Source organism: Ruditapes philippinarum, unplaced genomic scaffold (assembly GCF_026571515.1).
Source record: "Ruditapes philippinarum isolate M1 unplaced genomic scaffold, ASM2657151v2 ctg516_1_1_1_1, whole genome shotgun sequence".
In the NCBI taxonomy this organism is placed as follows: Eukaryota; Metazoa; Mollusca; class Bivalvia; order Venerida; family Veneridae; genus Ruditapes; species Ruditapes philippinarum.
Window position 1 is genome coordinate 306577 of NW_026861855.1, and position 26905 is coordinate 333481.

The following is a 26905-nucleotide window of genomic DNA, read 5'->3' on the forward strand; positions in this document are numbered from 1 at the left end:
ATAACTTGTCATTAAAGTAGCAAAGTGTAAACATAGTAGCATTTTGACATCCATATCAAATATGAATTCACTATACGTATTGCCAAAAAGCAACACATAAAAAGATGGTTCTGGTAATTGGCCAATGATTAACATTTTGGAAACTACAAAATATAAAAAAAATATAAAAGTACATCAATTTAAAAAAAAGGATTTTTAAGAAATAAAAATAAGAGCATTTCAGAAGCATGATGGGCCTTTAACAGCATTTTGCACTGAATTGAATCACGTGCAATAATTATTATAAGCATTACTACTGATCGTAGCACCGTGTTCTTGTTTTTCTAATTCAACTTATTTCATAGAAATGGACTTAACAGTCCTCCATACATATTCAGTGTTGTCAATGTTTTATCACGAAGTAAATAAATTTGAATGGATATCTAAAAGCGGATGGCATCAATTGGTTAAAGCTTAAGTTTATGAATTGAATTTGTAGATTTACAAAGTTAACTTCAACGCCTGAAAAGCCCACTGTAGGTTTGTCAAAAATTAATATTTATTTAAAAGGAAAACTTATTCTCAGATCATTTATATACCGGACAATACGTACGTAAATGTTAAAAACTCGACTTTACATCCGCTGAAATGCATTTTAAATCTTTAATCTTCACACCACTTTTTTTAAATACGATAATGAATGGAAATTTTAAGGATCGGCGTAAAAAAAACAAAAAAAAAAAAAAACAAACCGATATTTATCTACATTGTGATAATGATTTAAAGGTACTGCTCCACCACAGTTGTAAGTTAAAGCCTTTAAGAAAATGATTTGATTTATTCTTATATGAACAATTTTTTTTTGCTGACGAGAGTACCGCATAAGCACAAGCATGTTTTAAAGAGTAGTCAGTATGGACTGGAACTGTTTAAAATTAGGGCTTTTAATAGAGGTATCCTATACTCATATTTAATATTTAAAATTGAAAATACTTATTATTGCTACACACTCTCTATTAATAAAGAATAAACATAGTTTGACTTCACCACAAAGCAGAATTGTTGTGCTTTAAACTATACAGGTGGACAAAATTTGAATGTATAATGTCATTAAAAAACAGAGTTTTTTTTTTAAAGAAGGGCCAATTTTAATTGACCCATAATGGTTACTGCAGCTTTCCATACATAATTTGCACATTCTTTATTCAAATTAGACATATTTTGTGAGAATTTCATAGATTTCAATAAATTTCTAAAGATGTGCATATAATACCTTTAAATAAATTGTAGCATTGGGTGTACTAAACGCAGTGATCTCCCCTTCATTCAAACTGTCCTGATTTGGGGGAAACCACTGTGTGCCGACAAAAATTTAAGTGTTGGACTTTTGACATCGTTTTTGATATAAAAGCGTTATATTGGATTCAGTGATGAGGCTTCGCGTCGAATCAGAATCTTTTCATCACATAATGCCTACCTAAGCAGTTTTTTTTATCTTCGTCAAATTGATATGGGACGGGCATACGACGTGACGACTTATGCTTAATATAAATATAGACAAGTCATGTTAATGTTTTACTACAAGCATAAAAATGAAACTATTTGACTGTAAACTATTTGAGTCTTTGGATTGTGATCAATAGGAAATCATTTTCTAATCGCATGACTTTATTAATAAATTTCTCGACCTCATTGAATAAAATACTATTAATATGATTCGAATTAATATAATTTTGTTCAATAAGCTCAATAAGTTAAGTAGGTACATACACTTATTGAAAATCCTCTACTTAAGTAGTAAAAGTTAATTTTAGGTGTTATTTAGAAAATTGATATCAATTATGAATGTTTTGTTGTACAACAATGCACCGTTCGAGTTCAAAATCACGAATTGTTATGACGGCTAATTTTAATAAGCCAAGGTGGTTAATTACAAAACATAATGTGTTATAATATACTTAATAAATATGTTATATCTATATATTGTACTACGCATATCGCCTGATTTTATACTATTTTAACATACAGAAATCTGACGAGACACGGAACATTTCATGACATGTCAATTTGCAACGTCATGCAATAAGGATGGAATTAAAGTTGTATAAGTTTAAATCATCTGTCAAAAGTCACTTTCTTTAGGGGTAATTATCTCTTTAAAATGATGTCTTTTCCGTTTATTTTATGATATGATATATTTATCTTTTATTTTGAATGTTTTATGTACATATAGAGGATATTTGTTTATTTTGCATATAAGATTGAAATATAATTTCACTGGGTGAACACCAGATGCAATATTTTTACGAGTGGCATAGCCACGAGTGAAAATATAATAGCTGGTGTTCACGAATGAAATATATTTCAATCTTATATGTAAAACAAATAGATTTCTTTTTATTTCATGCTTTTTAAGTGATTTTAAGTATTTTTTACTGATTTTGCCGCGTAACGGGTCACGTATTCTCCTTTGTGACGTCATCACATCATGACGTCACATCATCAATTATAAAATATAGGTCTGTTAAATTTGTCTAATTTTGTTACATTTTTAACATGATGTATGATGGCATCGACTTTCTTTTCCTAAAGAAGCAACATTTACGCATGATGGCATTTATTTCTGCCTGTTATTCCATTTAGTTATGATTTTCTTTTCATCCGCATTCAGATATAGTCCGGCTACAGTGAAAATTATATTTTATAAATTTCACTAGTGGTTTATCAGAATAAAATCATCTGATATATTACAATAAAACACTGGAAAGCATGAAATAAATTTTTGTCTTTCTTCATTTTACACTGTGATATTTATTAACTTGCCACTCTTTTCTAAGGACCACAATGTTCTCTTTCTTGTTTTATCCTAAGTGTAATGTCTTTAAATTGATGTGGTCTTATTTCTCATATATGTTGTATTAGTTTAGTTTATTTATCATGTATTGTATATGTCTTATCTGTATGTTTGTCCGTCCGTGTACATCCATTTTTATATATATTTTCATGTAGAGATGCACTGGAATGGTCAGTCTGTTTGAAGCGTGTAAGAATCCATAATAATGTGTAGTAGTGATAATGCTAGACTGGATTTAAGATATTTATTGCAAAGGATTATAATGTACATAAATAATTTCCTCTTATTTACGTACAGTCAGCGGTAGTAGCACATTTGTCTAGTAGGTTTCAAACTAATTACGCCAAAAGCCGTCTAAAATCAGATTGACTTCCTGTAAATTTTACAGAGAAGAACTTAATATAAGAAGATTTTCCATTGGTAATTTCAAATCTCACTGGCCATTCTTAAATGAATCTGAAGGATATCCTTGTTATATTTATGTACTTTTATTGTACAGATACATGTTTAAAAGAATTAGTACAAAGAATATAAAAGTCGTTTAACAAAATTACATACAAAGCGAACAATGGTACTTACTCACGTTTTTTTATAGAAAAATGTATTGTTGTACTCACGTTTTTTTTAAACTAGATATCAGTTGAATACACATGGCAAGACACTTAAATAATGCAAAATATAAAGAAACATACATATCAGAATGAAAAATGCGATTAAAAATATATTATGCTCAAATTTGATATTTGAAAAACACTGATAATTGATACAAAGGTCTTTTTAAATGTTCAATAAAAATATTTTGTGTAAACAGACGATATGTTACGTTTTGAACTAATAATACTGTAGGAAAACACAGTATGAATTCATAGTGTCAGTAAAATAAAAAACGCATTTTACGGCATTTTATTTTTAAAGACAGGTCCAAATTAACTTAACCAGTTATACTTGACAAGTAATATAAAATACAGCTTCCCAAACATAGTTTGTGCATTCTCTAATTCATATTAGACATATTCAGCTAGACTTTTCTATATTTCAATACATTTCTGCGATAAAGGTATTTTATCCAAAAATGAGCATAGTATATCTTTAACAAGTCATGCATCATATCTCGCAACAGTTTTGAGTGTTCTTAATAGAGTGATTTAAATTTTATTGACGTGGTCTATACACAACATTAAGTAAATGTTTCATTGCTTCATTCAAAAATCTATATCACGTATGTAAATATATGAATACATTTGTCTACTATCAGCTTTTTAGGCATTTTCCGAAATATTTACTACCGGATAATGTTTGCAAAATGGGCAGGTTAATCATTTCGGACAATAAACGAATGTAATACACGATCAGTGATTGCATGTCTGATGTTTCCCCACTCTTGCTATCTCTTCACGTGTCATATTATTATTGACTTTATTCGCCATCTTTTGCATCTTTTTTCTCGCTTACTGCACTAGATGGTTCCGACATTTTATCTCCGTCACCTTTTGCATTATCGTTTTTGTCTACCTCATTTGTAACACTGGCTCCCTGCTCTTTTACATTCACTTCTGGGTCATTCTGCTTACTTCACTTGTTTCACTGGACACCTGACTTGTGTTGCCTTCACTGGGATTATTTTTGGAAACCTCTCCTGTTGCACTGGCCATAGACTCTGGGTCCTTCTTGCCATCTTTTTCCTCTTCATTTTTGACAACTTCATCTTTCCTGTGCGGCTCTTCAGCCTTTGCATCTTCTTTAGGCTCCACATTTTTGCCAACTACACTTTTTTCATTAGAAAATTGACCTTTTTGATCTCCTTTTGGTTCTTCATTTTTGCTCTCTTCACCTTTTTCGGGAGACGTTTGATTTTCTTTAGGTTCACTATCTTTAGTTTCGTTTGTCCCATCATCATTTTTGTCGTCTTTATGATCATCATTCTTGCCGATTTTACTTGTTTCACTAGACTCTTGATCATTATTGTCTCGTTAAGGGTGACTGGTTTCGACAACTGCAGTTGTTTCATTAGATTTTTGAACGATACTAATCTTCTCTTCACCAACGCTCTTGGATACCTAATTTATTTCCTTCTTGGTCAGGCTTCTAATCTTCAGTCTTAACATAATCACTTGCATTATCACTCTTTTCATCTGTCTTTACAGGTATATTCGAATCTTCACTCGTTTTCACTTCGGGGGAGCTTTCTTCTTTCTTCAAAGATTCTTTGGAATTACTTTTTGTTAAATCTTTATTTTTGTCTGTTTCATTTGTTAATTCTAAAGTTTGGTTTTGACATCCTTCATCGTCCGGCAGATCTTCTTTATTTTTGAAAGAAAATAACAAAATGGTAAATACCATGTGAAATGATAAACGCCTGCTATCGAAAGGAAAGAGAATCATCTAACTAGACTATCTACAAGCCTATATAGAATATATTAAAGGTACATGTACTCCACTTTAACATGAAGTGACCAAAAATAGCAACAAAAACTGGCTTCAGGTCTGGATTAATAACTAGTGTACAAAAATAGATAATTCGATCACTCCGTTTCCCGGGCGCGGGCAAACTGACCCAAAAATGAAAAGCGTTTTAACATTTTTGTCTCAAATCGGTCCAAAAATCACCCACACGTCTATTATCAATTTAATACGAAGTATATTTAAGTTTTATGCATAGTTTCAATTTTAAATACATAAGTTGACTTATGAAAGAATTTCAAATTTGATAATTTTAGGCAATTCGATCGCATTAGAGTTCCTTAAAATTATTAATTTACTAAACTTTTCAATATGACATTGAAATTCTAATAGCACATGTGATCATATCGAGAAAAAATCGGCGAAATAAACGTTTTTGTTTATTTTGTGATTTAAATAAATTGATTTGTGTTAAAACGTCTTATCAAATCGGATTAAAATCTGTCGACTTACACATCATGATCTCACTTATTGGAGGCCCTTTAACTTTTCCGTACATAATATTATATCTAAATACAAAATATTATTACTCACCTTTGGCAATAGATGACGAATTAGACCATTGTCCGGTCTTTAATTATCTATTCAGTATGGATAAAAGAAATCAAGTTGCATATGCTTATTCATAAAATAAAAAAATCATTATGGCAACATTTAAGCATTTAAGATTTGTAGGTTTCACATTCATTATTAAGCAGAATTTCATAATATACAATCTCATTAAAATTAGCTCTAAATAACGCCCCGCTTTTAAATCTAACAGTGACAAAATTACGAAGTTATTTCTGGTAATCTTTCATAATTTTGAAAGTGTTGCGGTTTCTAATTTTAACCCTGGGAAAACAAATACCGAGTAGGCATTTGTCACAATTTCGAGAACAAACTTGCCGTTGTCCATATAGCCGACAGGTAAACTGGCAAAACAATCTTGACTCTATAATTTTAAGTAAATTTTAAAAAAAAAAAAACACACATACAAAAAAAAAAAAAAGCAAAAAACAAAAAAAAAAAAAAAAAAAAAAACCACACACATCACAATTTGTTTAACTTCCACGGATAACAGTATTTTGATACTTTTTTTAATACCAATGCAAAATCGGTTTGATTGCATCGCTAAAATCGCATTTTCGGGAATTATAAAGTAGGCGAAACATATATGGTCGTAATCAGATCTACGTAACAGAAATAGGTATATCTGAATTTTAGTCAGATTGACTATATATACTTCTTAGTGTTAATGAAGAAAGACAACTCTTTTTTAAACATTATTACACATTTTACGATTACCTAACCTATAAACAAATTCGTGTGTTTAGCTGCATTGTTTTTGTTCGTTTGTTTGGATTTAACGGCAACTCGACACAATGCTGTTCATACCGCGCCGAACACTATAATAAGTGTTATACAAGTGAGTTAGTTAACTCTTATAAATACAAGTTTACTTTCTTTAAGTAATCAATCGCTGTTTTGGATGGAACTGAGTCTTAACATTTTTTACACGTTTTACGATTACCTCCCCTGCAAACAGCCTCCATCTAAGCCAGTCGTTAAGCTTTATTGCTTTTGTTTGTTTGTTTGGGTTTAACGGCAAGTCGACACATTAATGGTCATGCCGCGCCGAACACTATAATAAATAGGTCTAAAAGAGGTTGTACAAGTGAGTTAGTTAACTCTTATAAACACAAGATAACTTTCTTTAGGTAATCAATCGGGGAATTAGATGGAACTAAGGCGAAGAGTTCTCCATATGAATTGACCACGAACATATTGCAAGATCATTGCCTGTTTGGCAGTCAAATATTTTAAGAAAGACAACTCTTCCTTAAACATTTTTTACACATTTTACGATTACCTCCCTGGAAACAGACTCTACTTAAGCCAGTCGTGTGTTTAGCTGTACTGGTTTTGTTTCTTTGTTTGTTTGGTTTAACGGCAACATCGACACATTACTGGTCATGACGCGCCGAACACTATAATAAGTAGGTCTAAAAGAGGTTGTACAAGTGAGTTAGTTAACTCTTATAAACACAAGATAACTTTCTTTAGGTAATCAATCGGGGATTTAGATGGAACTAAGGCGAAAAGTTCTCCAAGTGAATTGACTCGATAAAATTTATCACGAACATGTGCAAGATTATTGCATTCAAGAAATAAATGTTCGACAGTAAGATATTCATTGAATTAACGTACGATTTTACCAGAAATTAACAAGAATTTATTTCAAACAACTTTTCATAGCAATAACTGATAATTTAGAAACTTGTCAGTGATGGTCAGTGGTGTCGGAAATCAAGGATATTAACAGTTCAAACATGTCGCGTTTTCACTTGGAATTTCATTTTGTTGCGTAAAACTGTTTCACGGCACCGTTTTACTAACGTATTTATGCTTAAGACTTGCGCAAGTTTAAAACGTCAGCGTCAAGTTACGATAACCCTTACGAATTTTAGAAAAAGCGCTCTGCAGGTACTTCTCATTCCATGTTATTACATGATTTTAATGACCAAGATACATAAATAACAATACTGACAAAACAAATTACCCTCAGAAAAGAATAACAAGCTGAATTCAGTATCTTGGGATTCTACTCCAGTTAGCTTACGCAACGTCCATGGTTCTACTCAGGTGCTCAGTTTGCCTGAAATAATGTACAGAGGGGCACTTGGGGTCTTGGGTCTTCCTTCACTAGTAAAGCTGAGAGGTCGGCATATGACCTATACAGTGTTGATGCGACATTTAACCCAGTCCCCCAAGATGGCAGGAAATTAATCATGACTATTCATTAATAACTTTAAGATTTCTAAGAGTTTATAGATACATGTATGTTATATAAGTGTTATGTTTAAGAATTCATTTTTCGTTTTGAAGCTATTGGCCAGCTTAAAATCTTTGGAACGGTTTGGCATCTTAAGTGCCAAATTATTGATAACACAGTTTGCTGTACATATTCATATAAATGATGCAACATAATTATGATGTAATATTATCTTTTGACGACATTATTTCCAAAAAAGATTAATGCACCGTGTGCTGGATAGTGAAGCTTTATGATTTTGACAAAAAACGTTTGCTATGACTGATTCAAGTAAATACAGAAGAATGTATCTTACACACAATGACTAACTAAAACTTAAGGCCAATAAATGGTTTCGATCCGCTGCCCTGCCGTTTCAATAGATAAATATAAATTCTATATTGCAATAGGAAGAAATGTTTTATTGTAATGCATTTTGTTCTTTAAACAAGAAAAAGGAGAACGCAAACCAACTCAACTAAAATATATTGAGCCGCGTCACGACAAAACCAACATAATGGGATTGAGACCAGCATGGATCCAACCAGCCTGCGCATCCGCGCAGTCTGATCAGGATCCATGCTGTTCGTTATCAGTTTCTTTACTTGTTAAGGGGTCTGTAAGCGAAGAGCATGGATCCTGGTCAGACTGCGCGGATGCGCAGGCTGGTCTGGATCCATGCTGGTCGCAAACTCATTATGTTGGTTTTGTCATGACGCGACTCATATGTACCAACATATTACAAAAATATACATTGTTCTCAAACACTGCAAATATAACGCACCAACAGCGTATATAGTCATAAATTCATAAACAGTCTAGTTTTTGCTAAAGTTAATGGTTATTGTTCCATTAACAATAACCATTACAATATTACAATATAATTCAAAGAACAACATGTAGTATTTAACTATCTAACAAAAGTTATATACATGTATATAGTCATCATCATCACAGCCAATGACCACATAACCTCTTTTGCTATTCACACAAACCGACATGAGCTTTTTTATGTTCCTGATTAAAATTTGGTTTCTTCTGTAATCATGTTTTGAAATCTGATGTACATTGTAAGAGTCACGCTCGCACACATAAATATTACCTTCGTCGTCTGCTGCCATATCCGTTACATCTTTCAAGTAGCTTCCATCACTGCTTTTATAGAACAAAGACTCTTTGAAAATGTTGCTTGTATGGTTGGAATAACCAGTATTAGTGAAACGGTGAATGTTAGTAAATTCTGAAATTAAAATTACATTTACGTCTCTACAAAAAATACGTCTATTATCATCCTCCTGAAATTTAAAGGGAACGCTAATCTGATCTTCAAAAGTGACTGTTTCAAATATACGACCAGTTCTAGCATCTCTAATTTGACAGAAAAGTCTTCTGTTAGCGGAGTCAAACTCTTCAAAAATTATAGCAATTACATCGTAATTTCCTACTTTTTCAATAGCAAATATCTTAAATTTTGTGGGGAATTGTCCTAATCTGTCAGCATTACATGTTCCAATATCATACGTACCAATTGATTTTCCAAAAGAAACTGCGATTGTCTTCTTATTAATATGACACATATCAAAAGGGTTATCACCAAGACCTTTTGTAAATAGTAGAGAAAAATTTTCTTTAAAGATTTTTAGTTTTTTGTTGGCGTTATCAATTATAATTAATCGTTCGTCAGGCAGAATTTCTATACCATAAATTTTACAACGTGCTTTATCTCCTGAGCATCGAACTTTATACGAAACTCCCAGCTGATTTATGTTTCTATTCATCATTTTTGGGATTTTTACATTTTCAGTAAGATTTTGTGTAATATTGGATCTGCTGGAGCCGCCAGGTGTGTCAAAACTGCCAGTCTGCAAAGCCGCTTCATCAGTTTGCGTAGTGGCATTACATTTTGATGGACCTACTTGAGCCGATGATTCTGCTGTTTCTTCTAATGTATGAACTGGTCTAGGGATTTCGTCGCTGGAGACACTTACATCAGTCTTTGCTCCTTCTTTTTCATTCATGGACGCGGGCATCATTGATACGTTTGCAATATTTCCAATTGTTTCCATGTCAAGTGTAGTTTTAAAATTAAGTGACTTCATTTCTGTCATATTTTCTGCTTTGATTGTTTTATACAAATCCTTTGCTGTGCTCAATATAAGATCAGGGATAACACTCCTCTCAGCAGAGTTCCCAAATTTCACAACAAATTCAAATACCTTCCTAAATTCATGACCCTCGACATCTGCTTCTTTACATTTCGTTAAATTTCTTTCATGATCATTTACTTCTTTAGTGACAAGATTAAGTGTTTCGGACTCAAGATTGGCCTTTGCTTGTGACAACTTTTCATAAATACTTTTGAAAAGACTTTGTTGTTGTAATTGCACTTTAGACAGCTGATCTTTATAAGTGGTTATATTCTCTTCTGATTTTCTTTTTGAAGCTGTTGCAGTGTCTTGTAGTTGAGATAATGTTTTTTCTACACGTGCATGCATATCCTCATTTACAGGGGTATTAGCTTTTGCGATTTCATTCACCGTATTACATTTACGGTGACACTCTGCTAAACACGTGATGCAAACATATTGTTCGTGATCTTCACATTTATACGTCACAACAGTGTCGGGATGGTCAGGGCAATTCATCATTATCTTCATTGCCGCAATTGTTGTAAATTTATCTGAAATATCCTCACCTTCGAACAACTTATGATTCCTTGACAGTTTATTCTTTCTATGTTCACGAGCACAACTAGCACATAAATGCTCGGAACAATCCGTACAAAATGTACTTGCTTCTTTTTCAAAGTTTTCAAAGAGACAAGGTTCACACTTGAAATTCGTATATATAATCGAATTCTCTTCTTTACTGTCATGATGCCCCCCAACTGCTCCCAACTCTTCAAGCGGTTTATCAACCATATCAGCCACATTCGTGCTAGCCATTGTATTTGAATGTCCGAAAATGTTAATATCCAAACACTATGTCACTTAAAACAATTCCATGTTATAAATTTATATGGCGTATACAGACACTTTTAACGATCGTTATGTGTACGTTAACAAAAACCGATTAAGAGATAACGTTTGACATGTCGTAAATACGGTGTCCTTAAAGTGTTACATGTATCAACATATAGCAAACATGTATATGTACATTGTATTTGCAAGCAAGAAATACTCAGCTGTGGTAAATCTAGTTTAAATATTTTGTGTTAATAAGTTTGCAGTATTTCTTACAGATTGTCATTTATTAATATCATTTGATGATACTATGTCAGATGTATGTACGATATTTAAGTTGATTATAATGTATATTTTTTGCTGACGACATCAATAAAAATAACATTTTTTATTAGTGTGGATACGACGGTAACGAAAGCGCTAATCAGAAAAAATATTTTGTGATCATGGCATTCGTGTGAATACCTATTTAAATGTTCATTAACTAAAGAAAAGTATAAGTGATAACAGCCTAAATAGAAAATACACTTAATGATGTTTTTTAGGTTGTATTTCATTGTATAATATATCCACAGTCTTAGAGAAATCACAATAAACAAAAACACAATACATTAGTGCACTCAACAAATAAGTTTTAAACCTATGGTATACACTTTACAGCATATGTGAAGCCTCCCCTGAATTGATATTTGGTACTCAATTGAATCACCTGTAATAATTATATCATTTTCATAACCCCTTTCTGATCGTAGCATCGTGTTCTTGGTTTTCATATTCAACTTATTTTATGACAATGGTCCTTACACGGCTCGGTACATATTCAGTGTAATCATTATCACAAAGTAAATATACATGTAGTTGAGTAAAAGACAGTAATTTATTTAGCTTTTGTTTTATGTTTTAAATTTAAAGATTTACAAATTTAAGTTCAAAGCCTGAAACGCCGTACATCTCTCATGCGTTACACCTACGTCATATCTACCGTCTGGAGCTTTGTGAAATGAATAAATGAAATGAATCAGTGTTTGTGAACCTTATTAAAGAATGTGTAAGTAGGCCTACTGTTACTGTAAAGTAAGAGAATCTTAAAGTTTGTCAAAAGTTCATAATTCTTTATTTTCAAGGAAGAGTAATTTATGCTTGTGCCGCCCATTGTTTTCTCGTTTATGTCACTCACTTTCTTTTATGTGGGGACAATACACCGCTTTTCACGGAATGGCACTAGCGTGTCACATTAAAGGTTCCATGGTAACCTCAGTATGATCACATCTGCGCGTGTTTCTAAATTCAAAATTTCACCATTTTCATGTTTAAATCTTGAATTCTGCTAAAGACGGTGCTACAGGGCGTGAAGGGTAGTTTGCACTTGGCAGTACCGTCAATAATCAGGCTCAGTCAAACCGAGCCTGCAACAGTTTCAATTTTGCCGTTTTGGACTTTCTTTAGGGATTCCTATTTTCCCTATTTTACTGTCAGGTCATTTTAGAAAGAGCGAGACTAAAAAATGTGTTTGGGCACCCCACTTAATACCGTTTTCCGGTATATACCAATATGCAGAAATATGACGCGACGCGGAACAAGCATGTATATGTTCATGTCATGTCCTTTTGCAACGTCATGTCATAAAGATGGAATTAAAGTTGTATAAGTTTAAAACATCAGTCAAAAGGCGATTAATGTAAACGTTATCGTGTTCGACTTATAACGTACAATTAGCGGTAGTAACACACTTGTCTAGTAGCGTTCAAACTAATTTGGCCATAGGCCGTCTAAATTCAGACTGACTTCCTGTAAAATTTACAGGGAAGAACTTAATATAAGAAAAAATTTCATTGGCCATTTAAAAATTACAAACTCAAATCTGGCAATCTCATTGGTCATTCTGTAACATTTATCTACTATTATTGTGCGTATACATGTTTAAAAGGATTAGTATAGGATAACAAAAGTATTTTAACAAAATTACATACAAAGTGAACAATTGTAAATTCACGTGTTTTTTTTTTTTTTTAAAAAACCCACTAGATATCAGTTGAATACACATGGCTAAAAAAAAAAGATATTTGAAAAACACTGATAGTTGATACAAACGTCTTTTTAAATGTTCAATAAATATTGTGTAAACAGACGATATGTTACGTTTTGAACTAATCATACTGTAGGAAAACACAGTATGAATACATAGTGTCAGTAAAATAAAAAACGGCATTTTATTTTTAAAGACAGGTCCACTTTAATTTAACCAGTTATACTTGACAAGTAATATAAAATACAGGTTCCCAAACATTCATCAAGCATACATGCGTATTTCATACAGAGTATGCGATATTTCTCTTACGAGATCAACAGCATTCAAATTCAATATTTATTATGTTATAAGATTATGTTAAAGACATAATTAAGCAAACTTTTTTATAAAGAAAAATTTAACAAAGTTAAAAAAATTATTGAATGTGTAGGTTTATTTCAAGTTTGTATATGTGGAACAGAACTTGTATTTTGATTAAGGAAAATATATTGATATGTATATATTTGATATATATGTAAGCATGCCTGAGCACAGTCCGTTGTTTAATATTCCGAGGAATAGTCTGAGGAGGATTTCTTTTGTGTTTCCTCCGTGCATGCCCACGGATTCTACGGTTCCTATTACATTTAAAAAAGATAAAAGGGGTTTAAGACGGCCAGTATTCCTGAGACGAATATGCGATCGAACCTGTTAAGTTTAGTTTATTTTACACTTTATCATGAAATGTCTTGGACATATTACAACAGTTTTGATCTTGATATGCTTTATACATATGTATTTCTCATTGTGATATATCTTCCTGTTATAAAGATCTCGTAATAAAATAACCTTGCTTTATTGAAAGTTAGAGTTTCATCGCTTTATTCAAAAATCTATATCACTTATGTAAATATATGAATACATTTGTCTACTACCAGCTTTTTATGTATTTTCCAGATAATGTTTGCAAAATGGGCAGGTTAATCATTTCGGACAATAAACGAATGTAATACACGATCAGTAATTGCATGTCTGATGTTCCCCCACTTACTGTCATACCATTATTGACATTATTCGCCATCTTTTGCATCTTTTTTCTCGCTAACTGCACTAGATGGTTCCGACATTTTATCTCCGTCACCTTTTGCATTATCGTTTTTGTCTACCTCATTTGTAACACTGACTCCCTGCTCTTTAACATTCACTTCTGGGTCATTCTTGCTAACTTATCTTGTTTCACTGGACACCTGAATGTTTGTGCCTTCACTGTGATTATTCTTGGAAACCTCAACTGTTGCACTTGCCATGGACTCTGGATCCTTCTCGCCTTCTTTTTTCTCTTCATTTTTGACAACTTCATCTTTTTTGTGAGGCTCTTTAGACTTTGCATCCTTTTTAGACTCCACATTTTTGCCAACTTCACTTTTTTCAGTAGTATCTTGACCTTTTTTTATCTTATTTTGGTTCTTCATTTTTGCTCTCTTCACCTTTTTCGGGAGACGTTTGATTTTTTTTAGGTTCACTTTCTTTAGTTTCGTTTGTCCCATCACCATTTTTGTCGTCTTTATGATCATCACTCTTGCTTTATTGCTTTTGTTTTGGGTTAAACGGCAACATCGACACATTACTGGTCATGCCGCTCCGAACACTATAATAAGTACGTCTATAAGAGGTTGTACAAGTGAGTTAATTAACTCTTATAAACACAAGATAACTTTCTTTAGGTAATCAATCGGGGATTTAGATGGAACTAAGGCGAAAAGTTCTCCATATGAATTGACTGAATAAAATCTACCACGAACAAAATAAATTGCGAGATCATTGCCTGTTTGGCAGTCAAATATTTGAAGAAAGACAACTCTTCCTTAAACATATTTTACACATTTTACGATAACCTCCCTGGAAACAGACTTTAACTAAGCCAATCGTGTGTTTTGTTTGTTTGTTTGGTTTTAACGGCAACATCGACACATTACTGGTCATGCCGCGCCGAACACTATAATAAGTAGGTCTAAAAGAGGTTGTACAAGTGAGTTAATTAACTCTTATAAACACAAGTTAACTTTCTTTAAGTAATAAATCGGGTATTTAGATGGAACTAAGGCGAAACGTTCTCTTAGTGAATTGTCTCGATAAAATATATCACGAACATGTGCAAGATTATTGCATTCAAGAAAGAAATGTTTGACAGTAAAATATTCATTGAATTAACGTATGATTTACCAGAAATTAACAAGAATTCATTTCAAACAGCTTTTCATAGCAATTATTACTAATATTTTAGAAACGTGTCAGTGGTGGCCAGTTGTGTCGAAAATCAACGCTATTTACAGTTCAAACATGTCGCCTTTTCACTTGGAATTTCATTTTGTTGCGTAAGTCTGTTTCACGATTCCGTTTTACTAACGTATTTATGCTTTGGAGTTGCGCAAGTTTAAAACGTAAGCGTCAAGTGACGATAACCCTTACGTAAAATTTTCGAATTGTTAGTAAAAACGTTCTCCAGGTCCTTCTCCATTTCATGTTATTACATGATTTTAATGACCAGGAATCTTAGATAAATAACAATACTGACAAAATAAATCACACTCAGAAAAGAATAACATGCTGAATTCAGCATCATAGGATTCTACTCCAGTTAGCTTACGTAACGTCGGCACCGTGGTTCTACTCAGGTGTTGCCTGAAATAATGTACTAAGGGGCACCTGAGGTCTTCCCCCACCAGTTAATATAAGCTAGGAGGTCGTCATATAACCTATACTGTGTTGATGCGACATTGAAATCCATAACAAAATTTATAACTGTAAGATTTCTAAGAGTACTGTAAGATTTCTTAGAGTTTATCAACATTTTATATGTGTTATGTTTTCACTGGGAAGTTAATTGCCAGAACGGTAAGGGAAAGATGCTGAAGTGCCAAATTATTGATAAGCCAGTTTGCTGTGAGCATAAACACATTTATTTCATATAAATGATTTAACACAATTACGGTATAATTTTATTTCTTGACGACATTTTGTTTTCCAAAAAAGATCAAACCACCGTGTGCTGGATAGTAAAGCTTTATGATTATCACCAAAAGCTTTTGCTATGATTAATTCCAGTAAATACAGAAGAAGGAATATTCATACACATAATGACCAACTTAAGCTTAAGGCCAATAAATGGTTTCGATCCGCTGCCCTGCCGTTTCAATAGATAAATATAAATTCTATATTGCAATAGGAAGAAATGTTTTAATGTAATGCATTTTGTTCTTTAAACATGAAAAAGGAGAACGCAAATCAACTCAACTAAAATATATGTACCAACATATTCCAAAAATTTGCATTGTTCTCAAACACTGCAAATATACCGCACCAACAGCGTATATTGTCATAAATTCATAAATAGTCTAGTTTTTGCTAAAGATAATGGTAATTGTTCCATTTGTACAACATAATTCAAAGAACAACATGTAGTATTTACCTATCTAACAAAAGTTATATACATGTATATAATCATCATCTTCACAACCAATAACCACATAACCTTTTTTGCTGTTCACAGCAACCGAAAATGGCATTTTGATGTTGCTGATAATTATCCTGTTTCTTCGGTAATTATCTTTTGAAACCTGATGAACATTGTTAGAGTAATACCCGCACAAATAAATATTACCTTCCTCGTCCGTTGCCAAATCCGTTATGTCTTTCAAATAGCTTCCATCACTGCTTTTATAGAACCAAGACTCTTTGAAAATGTTTCTTGAGTGATCGGAATAACCAGTATTTGTGAAACGGTGAAGCTTAGTAAATTCTGAAACTAAAATTTCATCCATGTCTCTACAAAAAATACGTCTATTTCCATCCTCCTGAAATTCAAAGGGAACGCCAACCTGATTTTCAAAAAGGACGGTTTTAAATATTCGGCCAGTTCTAGCGCCTCTAATTTGACAGAAAAGCCTTTTGTTAGCGGAGTTTTCAAACTGTTCGAAAAGAATAGCAATTTCATCGACATTTCCTACTTTTGCAATAGCAAGTATTAAATATTTTGTGGGGAATTGTCTTAAACTGTGAGCATTACATGTTCCAATACCAAACGTTTCAAGTGATTTTTCAAAAGAAACTGCGACTGTCTTGTCACTTACATGACACATGTCAAAAGGATGATCACAAAGACCTTTTGTAAATACTAGAGACAATTTTTCTTTAAAGATTTTTAGTTTCTTGTTGGCATTATCAATCATAACTAATCGTTCGTCAGGCAGAATTTTTATAGCATAAATTTTACAACGTGCTTTATCTCCTGAGCATCGAACTTTATAAGAAATTCCCTGCTGATTTATGTTTCTATTTATCAAACTGGGGATTTTCGTATGTTCTGTAAGATTTTGTGTAATACTGGAACTGCTGGAGCCACCAGATGTGTCAAAATGGCCAGTCTGCAAAGCCACTTCATCAGTTTGCGTCGTAGCATTACATTTTGATTGACCTATTTGTACCGATGATTCTGCCTTTTCTACTAATGTATGAACTGGTCTAGGGATTTCGTCGCTGGAGATACTTACATCAGTGTTTGCTCCATGTTGTTCATTCACAAACGCGGACACCATTGATACGTTTGCAACATTTCCGATTGTTTCCATGTCAAGTGTTGTTTCAAAAATGAGTGACTTCATTTCTGTCATACTTTCTGCTTTGATTGTTTCATATAAATCTTTTGCTCTGGTCAATATAAGACCAGGGATAATACTCCTCTCAGCAGAGTTCCCAGATTCCATAACAAATTCAAATACTTTCCTAAATTCTTCTACCTTGGCATCTGCTTCTTTACATTTCGTTAAATTCTTTTCTTGATCATTTACTTCATTTGTGACAAGATTAAGTGTTTTGGACTCAAGATTGGCCTTTGCTTGTGACAATTTTTCATAAATACTGTTGAAAAGACTTTGTTGTTGTAATTGCACTTTAGACAGCTGATCTTTATAAGTGGTTATATTCACTTCGGACTCTCGTTTTGAAGCTGTTGCAGTGTCTTGTAGTTGAGATAATGTCTCTTCTACACGTGCATGCATATCCTCATTTACAGGGGTATTAGCTTTTGCGATTTCGTTAACCGTATTACATTTACGGTGACACTCTGCCAAACACGTAACGCAAATATATTTTTCGTGATCTTCACATTTATACATCACAACAGTGTCGGGATGATCTGGGCAATTCATCATCTTTTTCATTATCGCAATTGTTGTAAATTTATCTGAAATATCCTCACCTTCGAACAACTTATGATTCCTTGACAGTTTATTCTTTCTATGTTCACGAGCACAACTAGCACATAAATGCTCGGAACAATCAGTACAAAAAGTGCTTGCTTCTTTTTCAATGTTTTCAAAGAGACAAGGTTCACACTTGAAATTCAAATTTATAACCGAATTCTCTTCTTTACTGTCATGAAGCCCCCCAACTGCTCCCAACTCTTCAAACGGTGCATCGACCATATCAGCCATATTCGTGCCAGCCATTGTATTTGAATGTCCTACAAAAAAGTTAATATCCAAACACTAACGTGTTATAAATCTATATGGCGTATACAGCCACTATATGACACAGTTTTAACGATCGTTTTGTGTATGTTAACAAAAACCGATTAGAGATATCGTTTTACATGTTGTAAATATTGTAAATACGGTGTCCTTAAAGATCCTGTATGTTTTGTAATTGAGATTGCATACCACTCTTCATTAAATTATATATGTATGTAATTATGCAAATTTGTCAATTTTCAAAAATCGAAGAATATGTAAAATATGTATTGCAAATATTTGTACATATTTAAGGTAATCATTAATTATATGCATTCATTTCTTATTGGAAAAATTGACTTAGAATTTATAGAAAACTAGATTCTAATTACCCCCCTTTATTTACATGAAATATTAAATTCGGTAATATCTTTATAAATAATGTTTTTTGGAACTTACAATATCGATAAATCTTAATTTGAGCATCATAATTTGTATATAAAACCATAAAAATAATGTGTTACAGGATCTTTAAAGTGCTATCAACATAAAGCAAACATGTATATTTAAATTGTATTTGTAAACAAGAAATACTCAGCCATGGTAAACTTAGTTTAAATATTTTGTGTTACGTCTTAATAAGTTTGCAGTATTTCTTACAGATTGTCATTTAACAATATTATCAGACCATAAACATTTGATTAATCTATGTCAAAAGTATGTACGAGATTATAGCCCTGAGAATGAGTTTATTAAAATGTATATTTTTGCTTACCATATGAATACAAAATTGCATTTTTATGTGTGGATATGATGAAAGTGCTGACCATAAGAAATATTGTATGATATGACATTCGTGTGAATACCTGATTAAATGTTCATTTTAGATGTCAGCTACTGTAAAAGTGAAAGTATAAGCTTTTATTTCACTGTGAAACAGTCAAAATAGAATATACACTCTTAATGATGTTTTCAGGTGATTATATTTCATTGTATGAATATATGCACAGTCTTAAAGATATCACAATAAACACACATAATGAATCAGTGTACAATTATAAAAGTTTTGAAATCTATGTGTTATCAGAAACAAATCAATGTTTACTGCTCTAGAAAGGATAACTGTTACATATATTCTATGTAATGATTAAGTAGCGGTTTTAGAGAAAGTTTAGAAAGAGTTTTGTTACCTGAAAAAAGTAACGATAAATGTGAAATAACTTGTCATAAAAGTAGCAAAATGTTAACAAAGTAGCATTTTGACCTCCATATCAAATATGAATTCACTATACGTATTGCCAAAAAGCAACAGATGAAAAGATGGTTCTGGTAATTGGCCAATGATTAACGCTTTGGATACAATAAAAGTACACCAAAATTAAAATAAAAGCTTTTGAGAAATAGAAATAAAAGCATTTCTGAGGCATAATCGGCCTTTAGCAGCATTTTGTGGACCCTCCCCTGACTTGATATTTTAGCACTGAATTGAATCACGTGTAATTATTATTATTATCATTACTGATCCTTGTTTTTCTAATTCAAATTATTTCATGACAATGGCCCTAACAGTGCTCCGTACACATTCAGTCTAATCAATATGTTTTATCACGAAGAAAATAAAGTTGAATGCATATTTGAAACCGGAAGAAATCAATATGTTAAAGCATAAGTTTATGAATTGAATTTGTAGTTTTAGATTTAAAGATTTACAAAGTTAAGTTACACGCTTGAAAAGCCATGAAATAATAAAAGTAAACCTCTCATGTCTCCATCCGCGCATATCTAGCGTCTGGAGCTGTGTGAAATGAATAACTTTTGCACAATTAAATAAAAATATTTACAATAGAATCAGTGTTTTTGTATCTTGTTGTAAGCCTACTGTAACTGTAAAGTAAGAGAATCTTAAGGTTTGTCAAAAATTAACAATTCTTTAAAAGGAAGACGTTCTGTCATGTCATTTAAGAAACAAGTGTTGGAGCACCACACTTAATATATACCGGACAATACGCTTGAATGCGTTAATGTTAAAAACTCGACTTGGCATTCGCTAAAACGCATTATAAAACTTCTAATTCATCTCTACACACCGATTTATATACGGTAATGAATGTTAAATGTAAGAATCGGCGAAAAAAAAAACGATATTTTTCTACTTTGTGATCATGATTTCTGAAAATGCGTCTAGAGGTACTGCTCCAACAAAGTATTTAAGAAAATGATTTGATTTATTTTATGAACATTTTTTGACTGACGAGAGTACCGCATAAGCACAAGCATGGTTTAAAGAGTAGTCAGTATGGACTGGAACTGTTTAAAATTAGGGTTTATAATATAGGTATCCTAAGGTCAAATTTGATATTTGAAAATACTGATAATTGCTACACACTCTTCATGTTGATAAAGAATAAACATGTTTTGACTTCACACAAAGCAGAATTGTTGTGTTTTAAACTCCATAGGTGGACATAATTTGAATGTATAATGTCATAAAAAACTGACATTTTTTTTTAAAAAAGGGCTAACTTTAATTGACCCATAATGGTTACTGCAGCTTTCCATACAATCATAATTTGCACATTCTTTATTCAAATTAGACATATTTTGTGAGAATTTCATAGATTTCAATTAATTTCTAAAGATGTGCATAGAATACCTTTAAATAAATTGTAGCATTGGGTGTCCTAAACGCAGTAATCTCCCCTTCATTCAAACTGTACTGATTTGGGGGAAAACCGCTCTGTGGCGACACAACTTTTAGTGTTGAACCTTTGACATCGGTTTTGATATAAAAGCGTTATATTGGATTCAGTGATGAAGCTTCGCGTAGAATCAGAATCTTTTCATCACATGATGCCTACCTAAGCAGTTTTTTGGATCTTCGTCAAATTGATACGGGACGGGCGTACGACGTGACGACTTAATATAAATATAGAAAAGTCATGTTAATGTTTTACTACAAGCATAAAAATGAAACTATTTGACTGTAAACTATTTGAATCTTTGGGTTGTGATCAATAGGATATCATTTTCTATTCGCATGACTTCATTAATAAATTTCTCGACTTCGTTGAATAAAATATCATTTATATGATTTGAATTATTATAATTATGTTCAATAAGCTCAATAAGTTAAGTAGGTAAATACACTTATTGACAATCCTCTACTTAAGTAGTAAAAGTTAATTTTAAGTGTTATTTAGGAAATTGATATCAATTATGAATGTATTGTTGTTCAACAATGCACCGTTCGAAATCACAAATTGTAATGAAGGCCTAATATGCCAAAGTGATTAATAACGAAAAATAATGCGTTATATTATGCTTAATAAATATTTTATATCTATATATTGTACTACGCATATCGTCTGATTTTAATCCATTTCAACATACAGAAATCTGACGAGACGCGGAACAATTCATGACATGTCAATTTGCAACGTCATGCAATAAGGATGGAATTAAAGTTTTATAAGTTTAAATCATCAGTCAAAAGTCACTTTCTTTGGGGGTAATTATCTCTTTAAAATGATGCCTTTTCCCTAATTTTTATTATATGATATATTTATCTTTTATTTTGAATGTTTTATGTTCATACTTTTGTCTTACTTCAATTTACACTGTGACATATATTAACTTGCTACTCTTTTCTAAGGACAACAATGTTCTCTTTCTTGTTTTATCCTAAGTGTAATGTCTTTAAATTGATGTGGTCTTATTTCTCATATACGGTGTATTAGTTTAGTTTATTTATCGTGTATTGTATATGTCTTATCTGTATGTCTGTCCGTCCGTGTACATCCATTTTTTTATATTTTCATGTAGAGATGCACTGGAATGGTCTGTCTGTTTGAAGCGTGTAAGAATCCATAATAATGTGTAGTAGTGATAATGCTAGACTGGATTTAAGGTATTTATTGCAAAGGATTCTAATGTACATAAATAATTTCCTCTTATTTACGTACAGTCAGCGGTAGTAGCACATTTGTCTAGTAGGTTTCAAACTAATTACGCCAAAAGCCGTCTAAAATCAGATTCACTTCCTGTAAAATTTACAGGGAAGAACTTAATATAAAAAGAATTTTCATTGGTCATCTCAAATCTGGCAATCTCACTGGTCATTCTAAAATAAATCTGAATGATAGTTCTTGTTATATTTATCTACTTTTATTGTATGTATACATGTTTAAAGGATTAGTACAAGGATAACAAATGTCTTTTAACAAAATTACATACAAAGCGAACAATTGTAATTATTCACGTTTTTTTTAAACACTAGATATCAGTTGAATAAACATGGCAAGACACTTAAAAATGCAAAATAAAAAAAAAACATACATATAAGAATGAAAAATGCGATTAAAGATATATATGCTCATATTTGATATTTGAAAAACACTGATAATTGATACAAAGGTCTTTTTAAATGTTCAATAAATATATTTTGTGTAAACAGAAGATATGTTACGTTTTGAACTAATCATGCTGAAGGAAAACACAGTATGAATACATAGTGTCAGTAAAAAAAAGGCATTTTAATTTTAAAGTCAGGTCCACATTAACTTTACCAGTTATACTTGACCAGAAATATAAAAAAAACAGCTTCCAAAACATAGTTTGTGTATTCTATTATTCATATTAGACACACTCAGCTAGACTTTTCTATATTTCAATAAATTTCTGCGATAAAAGTAATTTTATCCAAAGATGAGCATAGTATATCTTTAACAAGTCATGCATCATATCTCGCAACAGTTTTGAGTGTTCTTAAGAGAGTGATTTAAATGTGATTTTATTGACGTGGTCTATACACAACATTAAGTAAATGTTTCATTGCTTCATTCAAAAATCTATATCACGTATGTAAATATATGAATACACTTGTCTACTATAATCTTTTTAGGCATTTTCCGAAATATTTACTACCAGATAATGTTTGCAAAATGGGCAGGTTAATCATTTCGGACAATAAACGAATGTAATATACGATCAGTGATTGCATGTCTGATGTTTTGCTATCTCTTCACTTGTCATATTATTATTGACTTTATTCGCCATCTTTTGCATCTTTTTTCTCGCTTACTGCACTAGATGGTTCCGACATTTTATCTCCGTCACCTTTTGCATTATCGTTTTTGTCTACCTCATTTGTAACACTGGCTCCCTGCTCTTTTACATTCACTTCTGGGTCATTCTTGCTTACTTCACTTGTTTCACTGGACACCTGACTTGTGTTGCCTTCACTGGGATTATTTTTGGAAACCTCGCCTGTTGCACTGGCCATGGATTCTGGGTCCTTCTTGCCATCTTTTTCCTCTTCATTTTTGACAACTTCATCTTTTCCGTGCGGCTCTTCAGCCTTTGCATCTTCTTTAGGCTCCACATTTTTGCCAACTTCACTTTTTTCATTAGAATCTTGACCTTTTTGATCTCCTTTTGGTTCTTCATTTTTGCTCTCTTCACTTTTTTCAGGAGACGTTTGGCTTTCTTTAGGATCACTATCTTTAGTTTCGTTTGTACCATCACCATTTTTGTCGTCTTTAAGATCATCATTCTTGCCGGTTTTACTTGTTTCACTAGACTCATTTTTGGCTTGTAAAGGGTCACTGGTTTCGACAACTGCAGTTGTTTCATTAGATTTTTGAACGTTATTACTCTTCTCTTCATCAACGCTCTTGGATACCTCAGCTGATTCATTCGCTTCTTGGTCAGGCTTCTTTTCTTCAGTCTTAACATCAACACCTGAATTATCACTCTTTTCACCTTCCTTTACAGGTACACTCGAATTTTCACTCGTTTTCACTTCGGGGGAGTTTTCTTCTTTCTTCAAAGATTCTTTGGAATTACTTTTTGTTAGTTCTTGTTTTTTGTCTGTTTCATTTGTAAATATTAAAGTTTGGTTTTGACGCCCTTCATCTTCCGGCAGATCTTCTTTATTTTTGAAAGAAACGGTCTCCGACTGTAAAGTAATAATATGCCCAAATTAATATAAAATATTTTCAAGCATTTTTGTCTTGAAAAATTTAATTCAATGTTAACATTATATAAAGAGCTACCAAGACATAAAAATGTACAGCAATTGCATATAATTTATTCATTTGACAGAGTCTGTTAACTTTGACCCCAATAAGTAGGTCAAGCGATGGCTCATGTAACGTGCATCTCTTTCACACATGCCTCGCTCAATATCATAAATGGACTTGTTCATCCATCAATCTTGACAGATTCAATATGACTAAAATGTATCGAGAACTTTTCCAAATAATTTATGCGCTTACTGAATAGCGAACAGTGAAGACCACATATGATCAGTTTTTACGGATGTGTCGGCAGATGTAAGTCTGCACTGTTCGTTTAGGTAAATCAATGCGCTGTCTGAAGACTAAGATTAATTACATACTAAGTGTGTAAACAGGCTAAAACATACCGCGCCTGAACTATTTTTGTTTCCAGACTAAAGAATGTTTCTTTGTTATCTATGTCACTTGTAATGATTTTATATACATACCCCTTTTCCAATTGCATGAAACAGATATCCTTGTCGACGGTATTTCCTGTACAGAATACATCCCACTAATATTATATTAATCAACACAACTGCTGTTATCAAAAGTGCTATAAGTATTGTTGCTGTGTTACTTCCATCCCCTGTATATAGAAATAGTAATTTTTGTGTACCCTGAGTAAGAGCTGTTCATTCCTAGATAAAGTGATATTTATTGTCATGTTTAGATAGTTTGTTTTTGTCGGGTTTGATGTTAAAGACCAACAGTGTACGTTTAGGTCAAATAGCGACTTTCCAACATTTCTGGTAGAGAAAGACCTCCTTTATGGATTAGTTCAGGCACGAGCACCAACCTGAGTTGACTCATCTGCCTTTCTAAAACTAGCTGGATGGCTTTCTCTCATTAAATAATTCAAAGACCTTTCCAGGTTCGAACCCACACCATTTGGAGATGCCGGTTGAATCAATATTTTAACGGGTAATTTTAATGTGTTAAAATCATTCAAACGCTAGATAAGAAAAAATGGTACGTCAGTCTAACTTACCTGGATGGGATTCGCAAATACCGCTTTCCCATACGCCCGTTTCTTCACATTGTATTATTTGTTTCTTTGGCCGATAACCGTCTTGACATTTGACTTCTGCCGTTGAACCAACAGTTGATACATGTTCTTCCTTTAATATCACACTACCATACTGAATCTGTGGTAACTTGCCACAGTCTGTAATACGAGGGTATTCAAAACGTTTTATATAGTATAAACAAATAAACAAAGGCATTTCTAGTACTAGAACCGAATCACGCCATGCAATACCGCATTTACCATACCTTAAAGGTACTCCATTGATGATTTTACATAACGTGACAAAAAATGAAAAACTGGCTTCTGGTCTGGATAAATAACAAGTGTACAAAATTTCAGATTATTCAATCACACCGTTTTCCGGGGATTATTAAGTTCAAAAATGAAAAGCGTTTCAACGCTTTTCATTCAAATTGGTCCAAAGATCACCTACACGTCGATTATCAATTCAATACCAAGTATATTTATGTATTATGCACAGTTTTTCATTTTCACTGCGCCAGTTTACATATGTAAGATTTTCAAATCTTATAATTTTAGGCTTGACCGCAATAAAGTTCTTTAAAATTTTAAATTTACTAAACTTTTAATATTATATTGATATGAAATTTTAATAGCACTTATGAAACATATTCATGGCTCTCTTTGTAGTCTTACTGCAATGCTTTCCCGCCAAGATATTTCTAACATCGGCCAATATCGTAATAAATCCGTCACTTCCGGAACGTTATTTTTCACAATCTTCGGTATTCAATAATTTTTAACCGTTAATATCCGGAATTTAGTACATAGCGATAAGGGTTGATTGATTGTAAATAATGTACTGCCAAGGATTTTGATAAACCATAACGTTCCGGAAATAACCGATTTGCTACGATATTGGCCGATGTAAAGTTTTTTTTTGGCGGGAAAGCATTACAGTAAGACTATATCAGTAGACAAACCTGCTATATTGCATGTAACATTTTCCCACTTTCCAGTGCTCAGACATTTGATCGATGGAATCGACGCGTTGAACCCTTCATCACAGGTTACAGTGGCTGTAGCACCATACGTTGTTGCAGACGATGTTAACGTTATTGTACCATTCTTCAGTTCATACACTTTTCCACAATCTGTAATTAATAAAATGTGAATGACATTAAAAATAATTACAGATATTTATTTTTTAATGGTATTTGAACAATAATGGAAGTTTTGATGTCCGTAATGATATTGATGACAATGATAAGGTTGATGATGATTGTAATGATG

The 26905-nt window shown here is 32.5% G+C and overlaps 2 protein-coding genes across 2 annotated transcripts; both read right to left on the reverse strand.

Annotated features, from left to right (window-relative positions):
* Positions 1-16531: 16531 nt before the first annotated feature.
* On the reverse strand, positions 16532-18550 carry LOC132717124 (protein wech-like). Its single transcript, XM_060700528.1, has one exon. It carries the CDS (start codon positions 18548-18550, stop codon positions 16532-16534), a length of 2019 nt encoding a protein of 672 aa, XP_060556511.1.
* A 4617-nt stretch (positions 18551-23167) lies between these two features.
* Positions 23168-26803, reverse strand: LOC132717140 (high mobility group nucleosome-binding domain-containing protein 5-like; the record flags this gene model as incomplete). Its single annotated transcript, XM_060700550.1, has 4 exons — positions 23168-24521; positions 25071-25210; positions 25613-25789; positions 26596-26803. Coding segments are annotated over 4 exons (1437 nt in total), but the record flags the coding sequence as incomplete, so codon positions are not given.
* Positions 26804-26905: the final 102 nt, after the last annotated feature.

Coding starts and splice junctions, on each gene's coding strand:
- LOC132717124 (XM_060700528.1), bottom strand. CDS start 18,550: ATGGCTGATATGGTCGATGCACCGTTTGAAGAGTTGGGAGCAGTTGGG.